Source organism: Scophthalmus maximus, chromosome 9 (genome assembly GCF_022379125.1).
Source record: "Scophthalmus maximus strain ysfricsl-2021 chromosome 9, ASM2237912v1, whole genome shotgun sequence".
Taxonomy (NCBI): domain Eukaryota; kingdom Metazoa; phylum Chordata; class Actinopteri; order Pleuronectiformes; family Scophthalmidae; genus Scophthalmus; species Scophthalmus maximus.
The window spans coordinates 16,125,518-16,151,185 of NC_061523.1; the positions used below are offsets into that span (position 1 = coordinate 16,125,518).

A 25,668-nucleotide genomic window follows, 5' to 3' on the forward strand; every position below is an offset into this window, starting at 1 on the left:
TTCCGTTCATCTCCGGTGGTGGGAAAGCTATATTCTTGGGGTTGTATGACATGTGGTCACTCACCACAGTTTCTTTTTGTGTGATGATTTTGGGTGATTTCAAGGTGTCTTGCTCTTGTCCTCTTGTTGGCACAAACTCATAAAGAAAACATTGAAGTTAAACCTGTCTGCTTTTTCACTTTTCCAGATTGCAACTGTCACACCACTATCCTACAACCATCTGAGGGAGCGGGAGTGAAAAAAGGCAGCAGCAGCAGCGGCAGCAGCAAGGACTCGCAAACAACAGTGGCATCAGCCGCGTTCAGGATTCAATGCCAGTTTGGTCAACGCTGATCTGAAAAGAGGAGGAGGAGTAGAAGAAGAGGAGGAAAAAAAATCAGAAGAAAAAGAGAGATATGTTGACTGGGTGGAAGGGATGAAAAGGGATTTCTGCTCCGTCCTTTTCTGCCCAATCCCAAAAGCTCCTAAACCCCCGACGCATGCCTGCAGAGCAGTCCCCTGCAATATATTTTAAATATCTACTAAGATGACAGGCATGAGTTTTCTTTCTTTTACTTCTTTTTTTTTTTTTTTTTTTTTTTTTTTTAATACTAGCTTACAACTGAATGCATACACCTCTGCCTTGTCAGTAGCTCTATCCAACTGCTGTGTTTTAACAGGCGGTTGTAATATCCACTCCAAGAATGGTTCACCTGCATGAAAGAAGAAAGAAAGCTTTACTCCACTGATGTTCAGTCACTGTGTTCGGCAAAGGTTTTATATAGACAAGATGATGATCCCTTTCTCAACGGTTACACTTTACAATTGCTACGCGTTTCAATGGTTATTCTCCAAATGCTTATAAGTTGTCTCAGAAAATACGCTCATCCGCAGGTTCAAACGGTTCCAAATGAAATGTTACTGAATGTGATTTCAATCTCAGACGGTTTTCTGGTTTATAGATACTTCTTTGTCTCCAAGAGTGAATCCAAAGCCTCTTGGAGACTGAGGTATAAGAGAAGTTAATGCAGAGTATATTACCACTCAATCCAAAAAAGTGTGTGTGTGAATGAGTGTGCGCGCGCAAGATTGAGAGATAGATTAGAGATTATAAACATTCTGGCATTGAAACAATGCCTCCAACCTCAGAGATAATTTAAGAGAGTCCAATCTAAAATGAGAAAATTAATATATGTATATAGCTTAGAGACGTAAGACAGCATCTGCTGAAAGCCAAAAAGAAGAAGTGCGATCGTAATCTGTCCACACAAGCGTGAACGCGATGAGTCGTGTGTCCATGTGCATGTCTCGCATAAGTATGTGCAACTGTACTGGATGTGAGAAGTGTCTGTGTGCGTTTGTGTGTGTGATGAAAACCACGATTACTTGAACCATGTTGATGTAGTTCGGTTAGAGACGTTTCCTGCACTATTAAGGACGGTTCCTTCATTGCGTAGTCGGTCGTCAATGCACATGAATAAACAAAGTGTGTCTGACCACACGCGCACATTTATATCGGATAGCTGAGAACATTTCAATAACCACACACGTTGTACACACGATGCACACATGCACTAGAGCCTAAATGAGGTATTTACTGTACGTTCATCACCCATAATCTAGTTTGCATCATTCGTCTCGGTCATGCTGAAGTTGTGGAGTTTACAGAAACCCAACTCCGGACCTGCAGAGTCGACATAGTTACTGTCACACTCACACGTCCTCTCTTCTGTTCTGGACTGTTTGGCCTTTGAACTCCTTGTGTAGTGCTTCATACATTCCATTTAAACTTGCCATTATTTCAAACTCTTTAAGATACTTGTAAGATGTATTTTTTTTTCTTCCTTCACAAACACGTATTGTCTATTTGGCATATTTATTGTTAAGTGTCATTTTACTCACAAATGTTATATTTTATTACATAAATCTTTTTTTTTCTTTTTTACTGAGTGGTCAGCTCTGACAGTCATTTGAGTTTTCCTGTGTAACTCCAGCCCTGATGTGAGCCTGTGCCAATTCCATTTGATTGTCTTGTCATGTATACAAAGACAGGCAGCCCCCAGCAAAAGCTCCCAACACCCCAAAACATCCACCTCTGATCCGGTGCCACTCCTTTTGTCACATTATTTATCTCGGTTTGAACTGACGCGTAACTGTAACTATATTCATTTTAGGTATTGTGTTATAGAATCTGTCAGTATGTTGATTTTAAAGTTCACTGCTTCACTGATCTTGTATTTCACCCCACTGACTGTAGCCGGACATATCTGATACAGTGGCACATGCAGTCTAAACACCAAGTGGAGATTTAAATTAAGTTCATGTTGATTTGTTCTTAACAAACGGTGAAATGTACACGCATTTCAGCGTCATTTTCTACTTAGTGTTTTTTCTGATGTTCGGTTTGTGGTATTTGACTTTTGTGACACGTCCCCTCCAGACTGCACTCTGGTGGAGATGCTGGATGTACAGTGAGGGGAGACACTGGGCGGGGCTGCCTGCTTTGTTAAATGAAAAAAAAATGAAAAAAACCTTTAAGTGACATCAGAGATGCTATTTTCTTCGAATCTAATGTTTTGCCTGTCTAATTAAAAGTTTAAAAGATTGAATTGTATTTTTAATGCAACCTTTTTTCCAGCCACTTTTGTAAGAAAATCTAAATTAGAAAGAAAAAAAAAAGCACGAGAGGCTCTGTGGTTGTGGATGCTGTGCCTGTGTGAGGGGTGGAGGTGGACACCTTCAGGCGCCTGCAGCAGCGGTGCGTGGTACAGCAGGGACACCCAGCCACCTCCACCTCCGGCCCTCTGGGTCTCCAGCCTCAACACTCCAAACCTCCAAGCTGAATGTACCTCTTTGAAACTAGTATATTCAAAACCTGAAGATTTTTTTTCTGTAATAAAGCAGAATGTTTTGAAGATAAACCGATGTGTTATGGTACTTTGTTACACCGACAGTCACCAGGCTGTCAGATGCCAGGATGTTTTTGTGTGAATGTGTGTGTTTGTGTGCATTTGACCACACTCAGCAGATGCTGTGCAGTAATGAGATGGCTGAGAGGATAAGCTGGATCAGCTGAGTGGCTGCGTATCAGGACGGAGCTCTGCTGCTCTTCCACCGCTCGACGTTTGGCCGCACATCAAGAAAACCCTCAGGCACTGTGTAGAGGAGGTCTGCATACATTTATGTACATATAATACTTCTGCAGTTAACGAGCACTGATCCATTCATAGAAGTTGTGGGCTGAGCGGTGGGGCGCTGAGAGAGGCTCTGTGTGTCAGTATGTACACAATGACACCCTTTCATATTTGTTCTTCTGTCTGAATGTGATTGTTGTGTATTAAAGGCTGTGCTTCACATGGGCCGAGCTTGTTGGCAGAGGGTGCGATGCATTTTTAGAACTTCGCTCTCATTTTTACAAGGCATCTATTCTCCTCAGTGTGTGTGTGCAACTGCATTAGAGCAAAGCTGAAGAAAGTGGGGTAATGACTGCAGCAGCCAAACAACCCAACAGGGCTGACTGCAATACAGTCAGCATTATACTGACATAGAAAGATCGGAGGAGTGTGAAGTGAGAGGAAAAGTTGGGTGGGAGTTGGCAGCGTGTCAGGAGTTGACTCTTGAGCTCTGCTCAGTGCAGAGCTGACGCACTAAGGCTCAGAGAGACTGAGAGGGGAGGGGCGAGGGAGAGAGAGAGAGAGACAGCAGTGTCCAGATGGAGCCTGTTTGTTTTGGAGTAGCCGACTGCTGCTGAGAGCGGGACAGACTGTCGGCACTGTGCTCTGTGAGGGGAGAAGCAACAACAGGACCGCAGACCGCTGTTTTCTGCTCACAGGTCTTGTGATGTAGCTGCTGATCCGTGTGGAGGCCCTGTGTGCAACTCAAGGTCAGGAAGATCCAGCAGCAGCAGCCTCAGGGAACTGTCCCATCTGGATCTTGGGACCTGGAGAGCCAGGTGGACCTAACTTTCCCCCCTCACAGCCCCCAGCCTCTCTTCGGGACACTATGGAGGGATATATAGGACTGTGAAGAGGACGTGAGGCCTGGACCCCAGTCAACACCTCCCACGACAGAGTCTGTTCCCCCGAGCCCGATCCCGTGTTGAAGGCCAGGGGAATGGGCCCGGCCTCACTGCAGGAGGAGAGAGAGCTGGAGAAAGAGCCCGAGGAGAAGATGGAGAGCTACCGCTGCCTCCTGCAGGCCGGCTCCCAGCTTCAGAGCACTGTGCAGCGTGAGTACACATGACACTTGTGGTATCCGCTGTCCGGCTTTCAGTCAACAACGTTCCGAAACTGTTTTCCTTGACAACATCTCGCGCAGCAAACTGAAACACAGAACACTAGCAGAAGTCCGTTCAGTTTGATTTAAAGAACCTTCACATGAGGTAACTGCAGAGCTGCACACTATATCTTTGCTTGGTCAGTTTTATTGATGTGCCTGTTCGTCCTGCTGCTTTGCTACAACTGAGGGCCACTGCAGGGGATTATGTCACAGATGGACAGATATTTGTCCATAGTAATGATTTGAAGCCTGGAGAGAGCGGGTTGTACATCATTATGGTACCGTGATGACAGAAAACACTTACAGTTACTGTTCAGAAAGTACATAATGCGGCTGATGATATTCAGGATTATTCTTGTTGTGTCTTGTATTGAATTACAAGGCTAATAAACTATCAACACCTTTTTTTTATCTTAAAATACCAACTGAATTTAGTGCAGGAAGTTGAAATGAGGTTATCTCCATTTTTTCCACATAGTATTATCGTACAATTACTTTCTGATACTTTGATACTGGTCATCAAAAACAACACTTCCATTTGTCAGTCATTACTCTGATGTGTGGTTTTGGCAAATGGAGGGAGAAGTCTGAGAGGGGAGGCAAGATGACGGACAGAAATAGCACCTGATGTGACCGGCAGCTCAGTGGAGCAGCTTCCTCCAGAGGCTCGTGTGATTAATCTGGGATCTGAGCAGCGTCGAGTCATTGTTTGATTTGTGGACCTTTGCCTCTTCATGTCTCCTGTGGGCTCCTTGTACCTGGAGCCAACAGAGACAGCCAGGAAAAGGCCTCACTTGACTTTCTATTTATACCCGGTGAAGGTTTTTTTCTTCTCTGGGTGAAATGTGAGCCTTTTGCATTCTTCTGCGTTTGTGCTAATCTTCTTACAGCGGATGCAGCGGTGAGCATGGGGAACATACTGGTGCATGAACGAACGTAACCACAGATCCATCATTAGCTCCGCGAGCAACGGTACACCCTATCCATTCCACAGCGCTCACCTCGTGCCCTCTTTCATCAACTCTATCGTCGTATTAAATTACTGCTGCTCCAACTGACTCTCCACGCGTGTGTGCGTCTTCTCTAGTTCATTCAGAGGATTTCAACGTAAACGTACAATTCAAACGATACAGTGACCCCGATAGAAAACTGTATTCCCGTTGTCTAAACCTTGTCGTTGTCCAGCTGTGTAACGATACATACACCACAAACAAACATAATAACCTCACCATAAATCAAGAAACACGACAACGGCCCATTGCACAGGAAAAGCAGCGTTTTCTTCTTCCACTGCCACTTCAGCCGCTCTCCAGCTGACATTTCCACTGCTGCCCCTGCTCCTTCCACCGACACGTCAGACGGCTGCCAGCGTTTACGTACCGAACAAACATGTCAGCCGTTCCCAGTAAACACACTCGAACTACATCTCTAGCAGGTCAGCTGTTTTCCTGGCTTGGACACATTTCCTCTTTGTCCAGCATCAGAACTTTCATTCAAAATTCTTAGATGTTAGGCTGCAATTTCAAATTCCCACAGAAATGACGCCCTCAACTCCTTTCAATGCTTTAGAAGTGAGCTAACCCTTAAAAAAAGTGCTTCAACTGACACTTCAACAGCTGTAAGCGCTTCGATTGAACTGCAACTTCACATTAAAAAGACTATTATTATATTTCTACCTGTTTGCAGGGTTTGTCCACCGTGTTAGTTTTGTAATGAACAAGCACATTTAAGAGAAAATCACTTGTCTCACTTCAAAAACCACCCCATGAAATAAATGCACTGACAGTGTGACAAACGGCTGCTGACCAAACAACAACACCAGACACCCCAGTACAGGTCTTGGCGTTAGAGCCAGTGCACAGGCCCTTGTGAGGCTTTCGTTCAAGGTTTTCACCACCAAGCTCCAGTTTCCTCGTACGCAGCGTCGTGACATTTGCAATTTCCTTTTACCCCTTTTTCTATCAGGATGCCGCCACCCACCAGTCTAATCCTCTCAGCACTGAGAGCTTTGTTTAGCAAAAATATCTCATGGCCCAAAAGCAGCGTGAGGCCAGACCTGTGTGTACATGTTTGTATGTGTAAGCGGGGATTTCATTACACGTGTCCGCTGTTTGAGTCTCCACCAAATCAGACTGAATGTCGCGTCCATGCTGGGTACGTGCACCCACATACCCTCACACGTACACCATATATGATTCACCACGATTTGACCATGTGTGTGTCAGCTGTGGCGTCAACTATCAATTGGTCTGCCGCTATGAACAAATAGTATTTCATTCACTTTAAAAAGTCAAATCACGGTTTTTCTGCACAAAACACTTTAGTTAGCAGGTCATGTTCTAATGGCTTCAATATTTTTCCAACCCCATCATTTTCACAATGTATGTCGCATGTAAAATCTGCATACACGCCCCTCTGACGTCAACGACGCCCTTAAAGAGAAACGTATTTTGACTTTGATATGAAGCTCGTCAGGGAGCCGAATGAAATCCCGCGTGACTCAAGGTTGTAAATGAATGAAACATGAAAAAGTGCAGGGGAGCGAAAGCTCTTTGTGGGACACGTGACGTGATGAAATCAGTGATGTTTATCACTGTTTGGACAACACAGATAAGCCTCCTACCCTGAGCTCTGTAGATTGAACGGATTGAATCTGTTTGACTGGCGGCGAATCTCAGTTTCCCTCCGCGCTGGTAAACATTGTTCTTTCTCTGTGGGCAAGAACAGAACAGCAAACAGAGGTTATTTGACTTTCGCCATGTGCTCGCTATCCCTGCGTCTCAGCGGCGAAGGTCAGGACGCAAACATGATCACAAACCACACTGTGATCTGTGATAAAGACTTTTTCTTCATTACTTCAACTTTAACACTTTACACAATGTATTTCAGAATGATTCAATACAGCTCCATTGGACCGGACACGTACAGGAATGAGACCTGGTTAAGATGCAGACCTTTTTAAAACTTGTTTATTATTTCCTTTCTTGTTGTCTTTAGCTGTATGTTGTTGGACAAAAGGCCTAAATGAACCTTATGTGGGAGTGTTTTCAGATGCATTTAATCATGGGATGAGCTGCTGCGCGGGCAGAGTGGACGGAGGACATCTTCAAAAAAACTGGAAAGTTTAGTAGAAATGATGACGTTAGTTGACGTTTCTTCTTCGCTGCCTCCATTAATGTTGTTACCTCTTCAGTTTTGCTGTAATAGTTCAAATAATCAGTGATAATTGGCCATCGTGCCCAAACGGCTTCCGATAGTGAGGAAATGTCACTTTTCTTCAAGCTGAATTTAAGTTATTTCACATAATAGTTTGTTTAATTTGATTAGGCCCAGGTCCTTTCTTTTACCTCCTTCCTGACCTTTCACACACTGGTTTGAACTAGTTACTTGGACTATGTTTTCTGGACTAACAGTTTTCATGTGACATCTCTCTTTTTATACTCGCACAGACCGACCTTCCTTTAATCAAGTACTGTGGACGAGTGCTGCCTCTGTGTCCTTTGCTCAGATCGACTCTTCCTTTTATTCTTTCAGAGGTTATTGGCTTCTTATTGCTTTTCATCTTGAACATAACCCCAAGAATCCTGCTCATCTCACTGGCTCTCGCAAAATGTGTATATAAATAATTTGCTGCATACTGTGCCCACGTGTTCCATTAACCTCCATCGGAAAATGTACATCAACAAGACTTTGTCTAAACTTCCCGAGGGTGTCGTGGCACAGGGTGTAAATGGTTACGTAACTCCTCCAGTGTGACGGTAACTTCACCCTGCACCGACTCTCCGTGTGCACAGCTCAGCCATTGGTCCTGCTGCGGCCCGGCTGGGCTCGGCTCCTCTCTGTTACAGACACGGATCAAATATTTAGCAGGTACCAGCAGAGCATCATTACCTGCTGCCTGTCAACCTGACGGACACTATTACTGCTGCAGACGACTCGTGGAAAATAACGCCTCCTTTTGCTCTTCCTGTCTTTCTTTTGCCTCCCACCATCCGCATTTTTCTATCTCCCCGCTCCAATTCATATTTAATGTCTGTATCCATTATGGATGTGGACGCGACAAATGTGAGCAAATTCACTGCCCAGTTAATCTGCTGCCTAAACCACTGAGAAAGGGGCAGTGGCGTTTAGTTCAGTGTGGTTTTTAACAAGTTTGTGCCTCAATAATTTGTGTCCTGTTTGTTCCTTTGTCTGTTGTTGATGAGTCTTGTTGTTAAGCTTGTAACATTGCCCCTGTAATGTATTGTAATATCAACAAACATGCCCTCGAAATCACCCCTTGAATTTACTGTAAATGTAACGTGAGCACATGTAAACAGTCTGAGGACGATGCACAAGTCGATGGGTCTGCACCGTGCAGCCGACTGCTTCCTGGTTCTGTAGAGGACAGATTCTGCTTCCTGGTTCAGTAGAGGACAGACGTGAGCCTCTGTTGAACTTCACCGACGGATCTTTAAGAGACTCGCGAGCGTTTATTAGCTGCTCAACTCCGACACTAATGGCGCCATGTGGGCCAACTGCCATAAACTTAACGCCACACCAACATCAATCCACAGGCTGTACAGTAAACAAACGTAATGCCTTGAATGATGTCATCATGCTGCTCGGATTGTGACCTTGGAATAAATGTAGTAATGTTTAACTAACGTAAAAGTAGCATTAACTTCAAAATGGGTCTCAGTGACCCTTTTTTTTAATTCGATCATTTTCATATCAAATTTTCGCTGAAAAAGGATTCACTGTTTTTGCTGCGGTGGAAATTTAGATCGATTGAAAAAAAAAAGAAGAAACATGCTAAAAGCATTTGAAGAAATGAACAATATTAAATCAATAATCAACAAAGAATAAAAAGTGGTATAAACAAACAAATAAAATAACCAAAACAAAACAAGTGGCAGGTCCTGACTTCAATTTACAATCAGTATTTAAAAACATTGGAAGTTCAATCACCTCATTTTGTGGCTGTTTTGGGGCTAAAGAGCACCAGCATCCATATTGAAACATGATTTCACATCCGCATATCCTTTGATTTAAATGTTTTGTTATTCATACCAATGTTCAGAGCATATAACTTCCCTTAAAGACCTCAGATGTATAACTCTGTGTATCTTCTTCCAGAAGTTTCCGTCCCTGTGAGCATGAAGGAGGTGGGAGGCTACATAGAGAAACAGGTGGCATATCTGTCAGGTGAGGACTTTCTTCTTATTTCTTTTACTAAAAACAGATCTGGACATTCTGTAATCTTAGGTCTTCTAAAGAAAGGGATTGCTCATCTTGTATTTCCCAGGGGGCCGTGGGGAAGACTCCAGTGTCATCATCACCCTCCCCGAGTTCTCGGCTTTCAGTGACATCCCGGAGGAAGCTTTAGCCAAAGTCTTCTCGTACCTCACTCTCATCCCTCGGTGTGTGCTGCTTCATTTCTTCCTGCCTCCCTCTCCCTCTCTGCACTGCACCAAACGCTTGTATTCTGAGCACAGCTGGACCCTCACTGCTCCTCAGCTGACTGTCAAATGTCCCCCTGATGCCCCCTGGGTCCAAACCTCTCTCGTGCATTGAAAAGCTATAGTCATACATATTAGATGAGAAAAAAAAAGATTAATTTAAATCAATGTGCATGATATTTTCCTCTCTGACAGCATGTTCCTAACAAGTGCACACACTGACACTACAGCCTCATTTTTCTCACAGAACGAGGCAACCTGGGGTGAAGTTCATCATCATCTTAGACCGGCGACTGGACACGTGGGCATCCATCAAAACTGCACTTGCCAGGATAGCTGTGAGTTTCTTTTTCAGTCGGGGACATTTGTCTGCAATCAATATTTCCTACTGGACCATTTAAACATCACGTACAAGGAAAATCTTCCTTTTTTGTTGTTGTTTGTGAGCAGCTGCGTGGTTGTGTTGAGTTGCTGTCCATGGTGCTGGAAACCTGAGCAATACCCACACAGCTGCTGATAAATCAACGTTGTTGTTGAAGTGTTAGTAGTATAAGTCTTTTAGGTCTGGTGTATTTGCTACTTCCACATGCTGCATTGTTTAAAGAGAGGCCCAGACATGCTGTGTGAACTTGAACGTCCCTTTTGCTTATTGTGGCAAATGAATGAGTAAGCAAAAAACTGTGATGACGCGGGGATGCTGAGGAGAGGTGAGGAGGAGGAGGAGGAGGAGGAGGAGGATGAGGATGAGGAGGAGGAGGAGGAGGAGGATGAGGATGAGGAGGGTGAGGAGGAGGAGGAGGAGGAGGAGGAGGATGAGGATGAGGAGGGTGAGGAGGGGGAGGAGGAGGATGAGGAGGAGGAGGAGGAGGAGGAGCCGGGTCGGGCGGGAGGGAGGGGAAGGTTGCAGTCAGAGCTGCCTCCCTCCGTCTGAGAGGCAGCAGGCTGCGGCAGCAGCAGCAGGCTGTGGTCGGGCGGCCGGAGGGAGGCAGCTGCTCAGCCACCGAGCTCCAACGGACAGGCGGGAACTTCAGATTCAACCGAGATGACCTCCACCACGGCGGACTGCTTTTACCGGCGGGGGGTGCCGAAGATGCGGAGGAGCCCGGTAACGAGCTGCTGATTAGTTCAGTCTGGAGAGTTTGGGTGTGAAGTTTTTTTTTTGTGGGGGGGGGGGTGAATGCGGCAGAGTCTGCTGCTGCCCGAGTGTTGCACTGCGGTGCAGAGCTCACCTCTGCTTAGTCACGCAATGTGCTGTGCGTGGAAGCCGACATGAAACCCGATCCCACGGATGCGTGGGGATTTTTTTTTTAATGCACGATGGTCCGAGGCTCGATCCATCGACCTCTGCGCTCGAGTCGGGTCGAATGAATGTCAAAAGTTGCGTCACATGTCGGGATCAGACAGATGATAGAGATGAAGACGAAAGCAATGTGTCGTGAATCGCTGCTGTGAAGTTTAGCTGCATGATGAAAGTGTGCTGGCTCCCCTAGGAATTGATGAAATGATAAATGAATGCATGTCCTTACGCGTGCCACTGCGCGTATTTGCGCGTATTTACAGGTGAAGCAAAGTCGCATCTTGCCATGAGCCTGTGTTTCTTGAATATACAACTCAAAAAGAAAAGAAAAGATCCTGCACAATCATGACCTCAAACCACCTGAAGACGAGTGATATGACGTGTGTGAGTGTTGTGGAGCCTGAACCTTGGATCCATTAGTCTGACACTTATCTCCTGAGTGACAGGAGTCCAGACCTCAAGTCCCTCCTGTCAGATATGGAGGATGAAAGCTTGGTCATGCTCTTTTTCCCTTTAAACTCACACTCCCTCCCGTGCTTCCACGTGTACAGGAGGCGAGGCTGTGTTCCATTCTTGTGTAAAGGTGCTTAAATACAAAGATTTTTGACTTTGTGCCGAACCATCTTCCATGTGCCACATCACTAATATGACGTCGAACATCTTCTCTCTACTCAAGGCTTCCTTTCCCGGGAACCTCCACCTGGTCCTGGTGCTCCGACCCACCAGCTTCTTCCACCGCACCGTTACCGACATTGGCTTTCGCTTCAGCCAGGAGGACTTCATGCTCAAAATGCCAGTAAGGCGACGACTCCACAGTTACCAAACTCGTCCCACATCACAACAAGGTGCATCACAAGACCAGTGTTCTGTGGTGGACACAGCCAAGAACACATATGGACGGAAGTCTGAACTATTAAAAAAATATACATAAAAATGCAAGGCAACACATTCAAATATTTCCAATATGTGGGGTGATTTCACTTGTTAGTATCAAGAGTAAAATTCCGATGTGTTATTTCCACATGATTCTATGATTATTTATTTAATGCAACATTTAGAAACATCTTGCCGAAGAACCACAGATGCTAAATTAAATTTAGGGATAATGGATTAATATGTTTCTTACAGACCACTCGTTTCTCCTCCTGTTTATTAAAGACACTTGCTTTAAAATAAAATAACAGCGTATCACAAGCAGCAGGTAATGATACACACAGAATGTAAGGAAACATTAAAAGTACTACTCTTTGTACGTTTTGCTAAAAGTACGATGTGCTCCTGTCTGTTGTCTGCACCTGTAGGTGGTGATGCTGAGCTCTGTCACCGACCTGCTGCGCTACATCAGTGAGAACCAGCTGACGTCGGAGTTTGGAGGCACTTTGGACTATTGTCATAGCGACTGGATTGTTTTACGAACGGTACGCACACAGATCGATTCCTGAAACACACTGGCAACAGATACTCAACTTATTTTAGCCCTGATACTGAGCCAGTGTTTTTTTTTGGCTTTTGATAAAGCTGCAGCTAGAAATTCTGCTGTATGAATGTGAAACCTTATAATATAAATGTTAACGCACCTATTCCACCTGTAAGTGTGCTGTGTCATCTTCCTCACCCTGGGTACCGACCGGCCTTGTTGTCGTCAGAAATCCCCTGCTGGTAGCATAGTTGCACATGTGATACAAACACACCGCAGTTGGGTGTTTCTGTGTTTTTGTTTTTGCTTCCACTTCAGGCGATTGAAAGTTTCGCGGTGACAGTCAAAGACATTGCGCAGATGCTGCAGGGCTTCGGCACCGAGCTGGCAGAGACGGAGCTGCCGGACAAGGGGAAGGCCATCGAGTATCTCCTCGAGGCTCAAACTGACAAGTACAGGAAACTCAAGGTTGAGGTTCCAAATGCGTTCATTCAAATGAACCACGATGATATTTTTACGAAATACTAATTTGAACACTACTCACTTATGACGGAAATTGACCTCCACTTGACAGGATGCAATCAGGTCGGTGTCGAAGGAAGGTCGTCACCTGCTCTCCAGCCTGGAGACCTCTGGGAAGGAGGACGACTCCGAGTGGGACGTGAAGCTGGACTGGGAGACGGTGCAGAGGTAAAACATCTTCAGGCAAACGTTTGTCTTTCTTGCATTTCATAGGTTCATAGATTAGTCTCTAAAAGTCTCCCGCAGACACGGCTGCGTTCTTTGGTTCAAGAAAATTGTAAGGTGTAATCCCCAGATATACTTGACTGATTACTTTACACATGGCTATGGCAAAGTCCCATTTTTTTGTAGGCTTCTCGCTCAGCTCAGAGACATGGAGTCGGCCTTTGACGGCTTCTTTGAGAAGCATCACCTGAAACTCCACCAGTACCTGCAGTTGCTCAAATACGAGCAAAGCTTTCAGGAGGTAAGGATTCCACGCACCTTGTCATGTGCACATGTATACACATGTTTTTGTTGTGCATGCCCCCATTTCCATACTTTTTAAACCCCCGGGTAAGTTTTACTGGGGGTCGTGACGCCAGTCTTGCCCTCTGTGGGCCTGTTCATACCTGAACAATTCATCTCGGGTGATCTGATCACAAGTGAGCGGATCACTCCAGATGCATGTTAATACCAGGTATGAACAGGGCCGATGAGTCACTGTAACCGTGTGAAATCCATGAATGCAGAAGGAGACGTGAGAGAGGGAAGGTTTCTCTGTTGTGATCAGGACAGTTGAGAAAAAAGAGATAAAAGACAAAATGATTGAGAAAGAGGAGGATAAAGCCAGACAGTCTTCCCAGGAAGGGAAAATAAGATTGGATGCAAGAAAAGAAACATGCAAAGAGCAGACAGGGAAGCAGGGTGGGACTGGAGATAGAAGATCAAAAATAGAAAGAGAAGAGAAGTGAGAGCAAAAGTAAGAGGAGCAGGCGAAGCAATGTGTTTCTACCTTTTAATACAGTGATTTCTCACAGCTTTAGTCCCAAGTCACTAGTTACATGCAGTGATTATAGTTGTCCGACATGGTTATATATGTTTATATCTTTTTATTCTGTGTGTATCTGATGGTGTGTGTGTTTCCTCTTCAGATAGAGTTGTGTCTGGAGCATCTGATGGCTGAGGAGAAGGAGCTGTCTGTGTCTGCAGACACTCTGGCTCAAACGGAACAGGCTCTCAAACGGTTGGACGGTCTGGAGGCTAATGCACAGGTCAGTCAGTCAACATTTCTTAATAATGGCACTTGTAACCCAACATGTATGTTGTATCGAGACCGTCTCCGTCCTCTGTGGGCTCTCTCAGGAGGTGGTGTCTCGAGCTCAGATCATCATCCTTCACGGTCACCAGCTTTCGGCCAGTCACCACTTCGCCATGGCTCTCATCATGCAGCGCTGCAACGAGCTTCGCCACCACTGTGACACTCTGAACGCCGCTCTGAAGACCAGACACTCTCGTCTGCTGCACACACACCAGCTGCTGCTTTGTCTCGATCAGGTGCCGAGACACACGCATGCATTCGATTTGCACACACACACGTCAGGAGACACGTTTTTATCGTATAGTGATACACAGCTGCTCTTTACCTTCAGGCACACATTTGGTGTGATGACGGGGCATATCTGCTGGCCAATCAGCTGGTAGAAAACTTCCAGTCGAAGGAGGGGGCTCAGACCGCCTTAAGGGATATTGAGAAGTTCCTGGAGGAGGCGCCTTCTATACTGAGCTCAGGACCGGACGTGTTAGCCATCGAATATGAGGCCATCATCACACCTCACCTGCAGGTCAGATACCAAAACTATGCTTTATGGTAACTACTGGTATCAAGTTTACAGTATATGACCTTGTTGTTGTCTTGTTGTTCACTTGTTTCACCGTCTCAGTGATATGACTGGATATACATCAGAAGTTAGTGCCACCTCTACATCCCGCCTCCCTTGTGTTTCCCTGTCAGGCCCAGGTTGGGAAAACGTTTGAGAAGCACGCAGCGGTGCAGCAGATGATCCAGAACCGACAGGCTTGTCTGAGGAAGCTGGCCGATAAACACGTCCGACCGGTCCAGCTGGTGGCCCCCAGGCCAGAAAACCCACCACGATCCAAGTCCCCGCTCTTCTCCCCCAAACACGGTACAGTACAGACACAGACACACACAAACACACACACACGTGTACATAATCATATGTTATAGGAAAGAATCATTGTTGAAACTGAGATTTTTTTTCATTTAATTGATGCAAACTTGTGAAAAAACAATATTACACCTAATTCAACAGCATTTTTTCTTTTAGTGGCTAAGGCTACATTCACATTACTATGTTTCCGTTTTAAAGCGCATCGCGGCGGCTCAGTTAACGCCCCGACCACGCTACTCGAGTTTTTGAGCGCCTAAAAAGGCGGTTGGAAAAAGTTTGGAAACGAGACGATCTGCTTCCTGTTTAGACTGGCACGCTACACGCTCAGTGTGACTGAATGGTCTCGTGATACACATTTTCAGGTGTGTAAATGAAAACGTAGTTGTGCAGATACAGTTTGCTTTTCACAAATGAACCACCCTCCCCTGGTTTCCCAGGCCCAGTATGGGGTCTCATCCCAGTCCCGTAGGCCCTGGCACCAATCCCTCTCCCCCTCGCATCTTTCCTTTAGACACTGTGCTTGAATTAACACATCACAGGGTGCCAGTGAGCAGGCCTAAGGTGTCCCTGAACGGGCTCCGGGGTTAGCAGGCCACCTTTACAAACAAGCTGGATCGAGGGGAGGTGGTATAATCAGTCCAGTGGGATCCGTTGGACTGCTCTATTAGCCAGGGTAGCTGCTACAGAACCAGTTCCATATACATTAAAGAACCTTTCATCTCCCTCTGTGTCTCACGGGAGGTTGCACAAAGCCAGCCATACAGTAGTAACCAATTAATACTGTATGTGTTTTCTGGTGAGTTTTTATTTGAATTCACCTTGTGATTTAATGTGTCTCTCTATCCGGTGAGTGTATAAAGGGATAAACAGGGTTTTTATTCTATGTTCATTCATGTGTTTAAGGCTTTGTTCTACGCGTTAGGTATTAATACTAATGAGAGTCCTAAGAATCACAGAGAGATGATCATGGAGCCCTCCGAGGCTCCTTTCATACTCGGTACAGCAGCTGTTTAAGGGACGAGATGAAGGAAACTGGTGGTTAACTTTGATTGATTTGATCTGGGGCATGCATGCACATACATGTATGACTGTAACATGGCACATGCAAAGAGGCACGACGCTACGTTGAGCCTGGACTGTCATGTGAGGATTCCGCTGCTGGGATCAAAGGGAGAATGAGCGTTGTGCCAAACACTGCTTCAGATCTGTACGTACCGTTTCCACGATGAACCTTTAGAGGAGGAAGCCTATTACCGTTGATGACTTCATATGTTCATCATCACTGATTCTTTTTTTATCATTTACTATTATTGTGTATTATTGTGAACCCCTTTGTGTTCACGCTGTGCACATGGTCATAACAAAATAATTGCATTCGATTTAGTATGGGCGCTATGTGCTCCCTACGCCTCATTAGAGGATATGGAATATATTGTATGTGAACTCTCCTCTTTGATGAGCTGCTTCTGAACTGGCTTTCACAGGAGATGGTTTGAAGTTCACCTTTGACCTCTCTCTGCCTGGGAAGAGAGCATCGCGAAAGAGCCCCCACCCTAGAAAAGTAAGAGCAAAACAAAAAGATTTTTTTCATTTATAAAATGTCAAAATGTCCTAATTTTCTCATCTTACTCCTCTCATTTGGTCCAACAATTTGTTACATATATAACTATTTATTAATACTGAATCTAGATTGAAGAGTTAGTGTTTTTCACATGCGATGTGTTCAGATCGAGGTGATCCACGACTACCAGGAGAGCCGGGGCTGCGTGTCGTACAGTCTGGAGGGCGAGGACAGCCCGGATCTCTTGAAGCGGTGAGGACTCAGTCCACCCGTCTGTCTGTCCTCAGTGTTGCTCTTGATGTTGTTTGCTTTGCGATTCTCTTTTATTCGGAGCTAATGATGCCCTCTGGCTTCTCTCTCTGTGTCTGTGTGTCTGTGTCACAGCCATGTGATGAGGGAACTCATAGAGACTGAACGGATCTATGTCGAAGAGCTGCTGTCGGTGCTGCTGGTGAGAAGACCCCCCCCCCCCCTTAAACATGTCACAAAAATGTATATTGTCAATCATGTTCATTATTCCTGATAATATGTATTTTATTACATATACTTCCTTAATATTGTAGGGTTACAAGGCTGAGATGGACAACCCAGCTCTGTCGGGGCTTCTGCCCCCAATCCTCCGCAGCAAGAGAGACATCCTCTTTGGAAACATGCCCGACATCTACAACTTTCACAGCAGGCGAGTGATTAATGAGTCACACCTTTTTTTTGAAGCTCTTTTTTTGAGCCACAGTGGGTTCTGTACGTACCACTTCATGCACCGAGGTCGATGTACGTCTTTTGACATGTTATCTTCACCTTTGACCTCAGAACCTTCCTCCAGGACCTGGAAGGATGCCTGGAGGCTCCCGAAGGTGTGGCAGCTTGTTTTCTGAAACGGGTGAGAGGATAGAATATTCATGTTGCGAGCTTCTTTATATTTTGATTGTCAACTGTTTTCATATTTTTCAAACAAAACGTGCCTGTGATGTCTCCTCCAGAAAGAGAGTTTTCAAATGTATGAATGCTACTGTCAGAATAAGCCGCGCTCGGAGTCGCTGTGGAGACAGTTCGCAGACTGTGCCTTCTTTCACGTCAGTATTGTCATTAATTCACTTTCTATTAGCAATCACAGGAGTTTTTAGTTTGGTGTCATGCATTATATATTTGTAATGTAAACTAAGGCCATTAAATTACACTTAACAATTTTAAAAAGCAGTGCTCTGTCAATGATAATTTTACATTCATCATGGTTTAATGTGTCTTCATTCCAAAGGAATGTCAAAAGAAGCTGGAGCACAAACTGGGCCTGGATTCCTACCTGCTGAAGCCAGTCCAGCGCCTCACCAAATACCAGCTGCTGCTAAAGGTCAGACAGAGAGCAGTTGTGTCTCACACACATACTGTACACACCGTGTTAACCATCTACATTATGTATGTGAAGGCTATTTAAAAATATATTTTCCATGAGATTGGCTTTAAATGTGCAGTTCAGACTGTTTGACATCAAGAGTTTCACACTGGCAGTGGACCTGATACTTAGACATGAGGCAGCACTAGACGTTGACTTCATGACTTTATTAATTCCTGGGGGGAAATCAATGTGTCATAGCAACCATCCAGTAAGAGATGATATCAAAAAGTACATGAATGATGAAAGTAGTTGAATACAAAGGCGGAACAATAACACAGTTAGCAGCCCCGAGGCAGTAATAAAGGTGCAGTATCAAAACAAGGTCTGATAAAAGAAAACAAAAACAAATACAGAGCAAGTAGTGTAATAGTCCTATGTAATTGAAGGCACAGTGCAAACGTTTAAGGTGCTGAGAAATAGGATTAGATTTAGTCCAGATATGATTTATCACCGCAGGCCTGAGAAGTAACCAGCAGCAATTTTGCCCTACGACATATTCAAGCTAAATTCTGCGTTATACTGTGTTTCCAATACAGTGCGTCATTCTTCTGACAGGCCTCTCAGTATCAATCAACACAAAAGTTCATTATAAGTTGGTGTCACTGTTTTACCAACTCCATTCATGTGTGATTTTGCATGAATTTGAATTTGAATTATGTGTTTCCCTACATTGCTGTGCCTTTTTGTGTGTGTCTGCTCTCAGGAGCTGCTAAAATACAGCACAGACTGTGAGGGGACGTCCGAACTGGAGGTGGCGCTAACCGCCATGTTGGACCTGCTGAAATCAGTCAATGACTCCATGCATCAGATCGCCATCACAGGATATGAGGTGACGCGAACACGGATTCGACTGTAATAAATGTGCTATAACATACATTTTTACATACAATATATCTACAAAGAGGTAAAAGACCCCCTTCCACTGTTACGCAGGGTGACATTTGCGAGCTGGGCCGCGTGTTGATGCAGGGCTCCTTCAGCGTGTGGATCAGCCACAAGAGAGGTCCCACGCGTATGAAGGAGCTGGCTCGCTTCAAGCCGATGCAAAGACACCTCTTCTTGTACGAGAGAGCTCTGCTCTTCTGCAAGCGGCGGGAGGAGCACGGAGAAGGCTGCGACAAGACGCCCTCGTACAGCTTCAAGCACTGTCTCAAGGTGTGTGAGGAATGTCATGACCACGAATACCAAACTTAAACATCTGCTCTGAGCGGATAACTTATTCTGGTTCTCTGAGCTGCTGCGTACGCAGTGCGTTAAGTGACAGGGAGGGACGAGTGGTGTCTCAGATGTGAGAAAAATGACATCTTGTGGCAGCTCTAAAGCAAATTCAAAAAATTGACTGACCACATTAACAACTAACACTAACAACTCAAATGCTTTAAAGTCCATCACATACAATCACTTGTTCAATTAATAAATCTATCAGGGAGAAATAGTTGAAATCGTTGTCAGTGTTGTTGTCTTTAAACAAGTTCGCCAGTTGGCTGCAGGCTGAGGGCGTCATCGCACGGCTGGTGTCGGCAACAGCTGCTGCTCTTGATTTATTATTGAGGATGCGTGGAGGAAGCAGTCCCACAGCGGAGGTGTGTCTGTGGGTGTGTGTGTTCCTGACAGGACAGATGTGTTACATGGTGTAAGTCTGATGTATGTGGCGCTCTTTGTGATGTGTGTGTGTGCGTGCATGTGTGCGTGCGTGCGCGTTTGTGTATAAACAGTGTATGTCTCTTGGCAGATGACTGCTGTGGGGATCACAGAGAACGTCAAAGGAGATGTGAAAAAGTTTGAGATCTGGTACAGTGGCAGGGAGGAAGTGTACGGGGTTCAGGTAAGGAGTGGAAAGAAGTTTAATGCCAGTGTTTTCACTTCTTGGTGACAGAAAGCACCTCACAAATACTTTCTTACTTGAATAGTTAAGGATTTAACTAGTAATTGACAACAATTTAGATCATCAGTTAATCTTTTGCCTATTTTTTACTTCAAGTTTGAAAACTGAAAGTTGTAGCGATGTCGTAAAGCCACGTTTCTGTTGCTTCTCAGGCTCCTACAGTGGAAGTGAAGATGGCCTGGCTCAATGAGCTGCGCAGAATCTTAACGAACCAACAGAAGATGCTTAGAGGTCTGTGAAAACATAAAATTAATTTGGTTACGAGAGTCTAAAGCAAAACGGTCCACCTGCTGAAGAAGAGAATAAATGTACAAGCTTAAAACTGGCATTCATATTCAACTTAGAATCACAAGAATGCCGTCCAGGAAATAGAACCCATATTTTCATCCCCTCACAAAACCTTGTTTCTCCTCTTCTCACAGATGAAGCATGTCAACATGGCGAAATGGTTGAGCACACGGAGCTTTCTCCTCCACTCTCTGAGAGGTCAGTGCCCGTGGTTGCTTACAGAAACAGTATTTTACAGTAGTCAGCTAAGTGCATGACTTTAGCCCATAGATGCACAAACATACAAACAAGACACACACGTGCAGTCACAGCACTACTGTCTGCGTTTAAGTTTTCATATTCTGATCACAGCTTTGAGTGAATGTGAAACTACCATTTCACGTTGCTGTGGTAGAAGGCTCTGTGTGGGTGTGGCGGTGTGTGAGCACGGGGGGGCAGGCCCCACTCTGTCCACAGCTGTCTGGTTGCCTATCCCCACTCCTCCCATCCCCCACCTGCAGGGGCATGCGGCCGTCCAGAGGGGTTCCCAGGGGCTGTCTGCCGGGGCTGGACTTTGTCTCGCTGTCGGCTGACGTGTTTCTGTGCCTACGTTCCCGGAGCCCCCGTCCCCGGAGCCCCAGGCAACGGCCCCGGCTGCGCCCCCGCCACCGCCCCCAGCGCCACTGACCTGCCCTAACGCTCAGTGGTAAACCCTGCCTGGCTCACTTCGCCCTGGCATGACCCACCTGGCCCATCTTGGGGACCAAAAATATTCAGAGCTACTGTGTTTGCACAATGCTCGTCACCTGCAACCCTTTTAATAACCTCATCCTGGTTCATAACTGAGCCCTCACCCCCTCATCACGATCAGACATGTGTCTCGGCAGATCTTCCATGGTGTTTCTAACACAGTATCAAAAACAACCACTCTCAGTTCTGCATCTCAGATTTGCTATCTTGCATGTAATGTAATGCAAAGGGCAAACAAAAAACTAAAAAAGTTTTGGCTTCATTTCATGAATTTTCTTGATTTCCTCATGACAGCTGCTTTTTAAAGATGGGGCTCGTTTTTTGAGATCTGATCAAGCTACTGATGAATTTGCTTCAGGAAACGTTTTTACTCGGCCTTTGAAAATATTCAAAATCTCCAAATTTGAATCTTAATAAATCGAGACCAGATCTTCCCTTGTGTTGACACATGCAAACCCCAGTCGGTGGTCTGTGAGTCCCACTTTCCACCTTCTACAGAGAAGCTTGCACACGGCTGCTCTGTGTTCTGTCCTGCTGTCTGGGTCGTGCCTGATTGGTCGTGGGTGTGTTGGAAACAACAGGACAAGAGCTGATCTGGGGCCAGCTTACGGATACGGATCAGATCCTGAACGTGAGAGCTGTCCCTAGATTGTGTGGCTGCGGATAACGTCTGTCCTGAGTGCGTCTGCTGACTCAGTACAGTATTTGGCCACACGTGTTGTTTTGTGTCGTTCACCCAGCAAGCAGCAGAGGGCGTCGGTGAGCTCAGAGGACACAGAGTCGGGGCGGAGCAGTCCAGACCCCCAGCCTCACTCCCCGAAACACCAGCACAACCGCAGGAGTGAGTAAAACTCTTCCACACTCATTTATGCCACAATCAAGTAGATACTTAGTAACTAAAATACAGAAAATTGTATGAGAGTCGATGCAAATCATATATACGTTGCACATTGTTGCTGATTAATCCCTAATCTGACGTAGATATTTGACTTCCCCCCTCCTCAGCAGTTCAGGTGCACTTTGACCTGAAGAGCCAGGTACACGGAGGGATCGGGGGGAAAAGGGTCAAGCCACTGCGATTAGCTTTTGATTCTACGTTCTTGTTAATTTCCTAGTAAGCGACAGAGGTGTCGTCATAGTGTCAACATAGTTACCAAGTATCTACACGATGCCGTTGACGCGCGCCGGTCTGAAGAATGTGATCATCAATACCTGCGACAGGCAAACGATTATGTGTCCCAGGTTGGCCCGGAGCTCATCACTCGGTAGACAACTGCGAGGGTCTTGAGGAGTGGCCTGGAGGTCGCGACGCTTTCCACCCATCTGACACGGACAGTGAGGTTTTGGCGCAACTGGTAATCAATAGACCCTCCCAGCTTTCTTTTTATTTTTAAGACCTTTCATTACTGTATCTATGTCTAATTAATCAACTGAAAATGACAAAGAGTTCCAGTAAATTTCCTTGGACGTTCTTTCAGTTCTGGCCAGAGGATAAACTGGCGACCGAGGAACCGGGTGCTGAAATTTGAATGCTCATATCCAACAATGACAGCTGACAGAGGAATCTGATCAGTTTCACAGCCATTCAGGAGATTTTGATCAGATGACACAATGTTCCTCGGCAGAGGAAGTAGTCATGGAAGTGTAGATGTTTGAATGTCCTTCCAAGTTCCATTTAGTAGTTGTTATGTACAGTACGATACAAGCTTCCAAATAATTCATGTTTGATTTATGTCTTAATTTTTCAATTCATACTATGAAACCTCCGTCCTTGAGGTTTTTCTTCTAGTTTGAAGTCATTCTCTTTAGTCTAGCCTCTGTTGAGGAGGTTTTTTTAGCTTAGCTTCAGTGTTAGCCTCTTCACATTGACTACCTGTCAGGTGCTCTACAGGGTACATGTACATATTTATCAGTTGTTGTATCTAATATTAGCCCACTGTCTCTCAGGTCAGGAAATAAATCTACTGATCCCAGATAAAGAAATAAAGAACACGTATCTGCTGTCAGATTATCCGATGGAAGTGACATATATTTCACATGACACTTCAATTCCTCCACTTTTCTGAACTGATGATGATAATATGATCTATAAAAACAAATCTTGACTTACTTTGTGCTTGACAGCTTCTCATTCTGTGTAAGTCTCCCGGCAGGTACAAGGCTTTGGCCGACTGTCTTCAAAATGGACCCGACAGCATCACCATCAAATGTGGAGACGTCATCCAGCTGCAATGTGGAGACGACAAGGGACGCTGGTGCGTTCTCAGCCTATCGACACACTCATGCGGTGATGAGTGATTAAGTAAAGGGCTTCAAGTTCAGTCATCGAGACAGACAAGGGATGGAAACTGTCTCAATGAGACCAAATCCCCTCACTAAGCTCGGTGCATTAAATGTGTAAAAGCAAATGTAAAGTGTGCTTTTAACTAATCTGTTCAAATCTAAGTGCGTTCATCTTATTTCTGCCCTTGATAATGTCACTCTGGACTTTTACCTCACTGTTCAGGCTGGTGAAAAATCTGAGTCGGCGACAAGAGGGCTTCATGGCAGCTGCCAGCCTGCAGCTGATCGTAGGAGACGGCAGCCGAGGACACTCTAGACTAGGGGGTAAAGAAAAGATATGGGCTTCCAAAGTTACAATAAGATGTAATGCTGAGCTGTTTCAATTCTTGACTGTGATTTGCTCTGTGTGTTCTCTTGCAGACCCAGGGAACCTGAAGGCGAGAAAGCTCAGCTCCCCATAGACGAGAAAGCACAGAATGTCAATCTAATATTTTACCTGTGGATGATGAACAGACCGAGGGAACGGACTGAGCCTTACCCGTCTGTCGGTCACCCACTCCTCCCTCCCTTGTGCTTTCCTCAGCACAGTTCGGTCATCAAAAAGAAAAAAGAAAAGTGGGAATCAAGAGACCTCATTCTCTCCAAGGCTTTGATTGACAATCTCTCGGGTCGGTGTTTGTTGACAGTGAAGGCACAGGAACTATTATGCCCTCTTGGACAATCAATTGTCGATCCCTGGATCCTGATTGCTCTTCTCCTTTTCTGATCGGTGATGAGTTTCTTTTCTTCCTGGCGCTCCGTCTGCAGCACACACACACACATACACACAAACACACACACACAGTCAGAATGTTGCAGGAGTGGGTCATTTTGCACACTGGGAACATTTTTCAACCCTTTTTCATTCACAGGTGACGTAGTTTCTGAGTGTGTGTGTGTGTGTGTGTGTGTGTGTGTGAGTGTGTGTGTGTGTGTGTGCGTGTGTGTGTGCGTGTGTGTGCGTGTGTTCCTGTTTGTCTCAGAGTGTGCTGAATGAAACATTTAGTAAAGCAGAGGCTTTTGTACATGTACGGTATCATTTTTAACTTTTATTGTACCTCAGTGTTTCATCTTTGTGCAGTGACCGTTGACATTTTCCATTGAACAGTTTTTTCTTACATGTCATTCCTTAAGGCAGTCGATGAAGTCAAAATGCCAAAATGTGCCATGCCATAATGCCTTTTTTATTCCTGCTCTTTTGGAGTCTCTCATATGTACTGTTTGCAAAATCAAGCACTCTTCTCGCTTCAACCCGACCTCCCAAAGGTCCAAGAGGCACTTTAATAATGTGGAAAGACAATAGAAACAAAAAAGACCCCAACCTATTGTCTTCTGAATGTATTCTTTGCTTGCTGCTTTACCCGTCTTACTGTGTATTTCCTTCGTATTCATGCTGTTACTTCCTTTGTTTATTCTTGAATGACATGTTATGGAGGCAGGGGAGACATACCCCCTGCATGCAGGCAGCAGCCGACATGTCGGTGATCATAATGTGAGACACAGGCGGACCTGAGGAAGATTGATGGCAAGGTGTTCCTTGGTGTGTGCCGCAAACAAATCTGAGGCGTGTGCCACAGAGCGCCAAACGCCGCCGTTCTCCTTGGGATCTTTTGGGAGCCGACTGTCAGTCACAGCAGCGACAAGGGAGAGCGAGTCAGATTAACAGAGAGGGAGAGAAAGAGAGATTATGCTCCGTGTGCCCCTCCATCACGGAGGCAGATTGTTTCCTCCACGCCATTACGGCTCAGTTAATCTCGGGTTGTGCATTAAAAGGGATCATGCAGCCAACATGAAATATACCCTCTGTGTCGATCTCTTAATTAAATATTGATTGCAGACTTATATGAGTTTACCACATCAAATCGAGGCCCCAGTCGGAGGGCTGCCTTTGATATGCTGTGTTTGATATGGAAATGAGTCTGGGAAGCAGCAGGGCCGCTTCGTACTACACATTTCCTATGTTGTTAATTTATTTATTTTGCTGTCAAGTTGCTCCTTCATATTGTGAAGTAGGCGTGCAGCATCGGATGAAATCACGTTTCCAGTGTTTTTTTTTTACTTCAATCCAAAATGCTGCAGATTTTGCACATTTTTTCCAGTTTGGAAAAAAACCCTGCTTGAAATATGTATCATGATGAGCCAAGTAGCCTAAACATGTCGCTGAACGTTTCTTTAAAATGAAAATGCATGGCAACTAATCAACGAGAAGGTTTGTACTGTTGGACTGTCGTTGTTCTAAACTGGCTTGATTTTGTACAGCTCCAGTTCTGTTGATTAAACAATCAAAAAAAAATAAACTATTTATTGCAATTATTGTTTTGTTTTAGTCACTGAAATAATTTCTTGTTTTAATGGAAACCCAAAAAATAAAATTATAAACCTTTC

At 45.1% G+C, this 25,668-nt stretch overlaps 2 protein-coding genes and 1 long non-coding RNA gene across 15 annotated transcripts in view; 2 read left to right on the plus strand and 1 right to left on the minus strand.

The window, feature by feature from the left end:
- atp11c (ATPase phospholipid transporting 11C) overlaps window positions 1-2,900 on the plus strand; it is a 38,579-nt gene extending 35,679 nt beyond the window's left edge. For 9 of the 10 annotated variants that reach the window (XM_035649675.2, XM_035649676.2, XM_035649672.2 and 6 more), the window contains one exon: window positions 188-2,900. Coding sequence is in view for 2 of the 10 variants with exons in the window: in XM_035649680.2 (XP_035505573.2) it covers window positions 188-238 (51 nt within the window). In the remaining 8 variants the exon portion in view is untranslated. The remainder of the gene's footprint in view (window positions 1-187) is intronic. The other variant, XR_007031448.1, reaches the window with a different exon arrangement.
- Window positions 2,901-3,243: 343 nt separating this feature from the next.
- On the plus strand, window positions 3,244-25,635 carry mcf2a (MCF.2 cell line derived transforming sequence a). Of its 4 annotated transcripts, none has more exons than XM_035649384.2 (30): window positions 3,248-4,207; window positions 9,376-9,444; window positions 9,545-9,659; window positions 9,946-10,036; window positions 11,672-11,791; window positions 12,297-12,413; window positions 12,731-12,880; window positions 12,987-13,102; window positions 13,286-13,400; window positions 14,068-14,187; window positions 14,279-14,470; window positions 14,566-14,757; window positions 14,928-15,099; window positions 16,590-16,666; window positions 16,833-16,918; window positions 17,051-17,117; window positions 17,230-17,345; window positions 17,477-17,546; window positions 17,647-17,739; window positions 17,922-18,014; window positions 18,763-18,888; window positions 18,993-19,214; window positions 19,792-19,884; window positions 20,097-20,175; window positions 20,367-20,430; window positions 21,702-21,802; window positions 22,204-22,316; window positions 23,104-23,216; window positions 23,468-23,568; window positions 23,665-25,635. In XM_035649384.2, exons 1-30 carry the CDS (start codon window positions 4,093-4,095, stop codon window positions 23,703-23,705), a joined length of 3,339 nt encoding a protein of 1,112 aa, XP_035505277.2. In that variant the 5' UTR covers window positions 3,248-4,092; the 3' UTR covers window positions 23,706-25,635. The 4 variants fall into 4 exon arrangements, with proteins under 4 accessions (XP_047190400.1, XP_035505277.2, XP_047190399.1 ...); XM_047334443.1 differs by having other exon boundaries at window positions 9,379-9,444; XM_047334444.1 differs by lacking the exons at window positions 22,204-22,316; window positions 23,104-23,216; window positions 23,468-23,568; window positions 23,665-25,635 and adding an exon at window positions 20,733-20,917 and having other exon boundaries at window positions 3,244-4,207; window positions 21,702-21,792.
- On the minus strand, window positions 12,750-14,915 carry LOC118319207. Its single transcript, XR_007031451.1, has 3 exons — window positions 14,560-14,915; window positions 12,957-13,084; window positions 12,750-12,857 (listed from the first exon to the last, which is right to left on the minus strand). It is a non-coding gene; the product is annotated as an uncharacterized LOC118319207 (long non-coding RNA).
- Window positions 25,636-25,668: the final 33 nt, after the last annotated feature.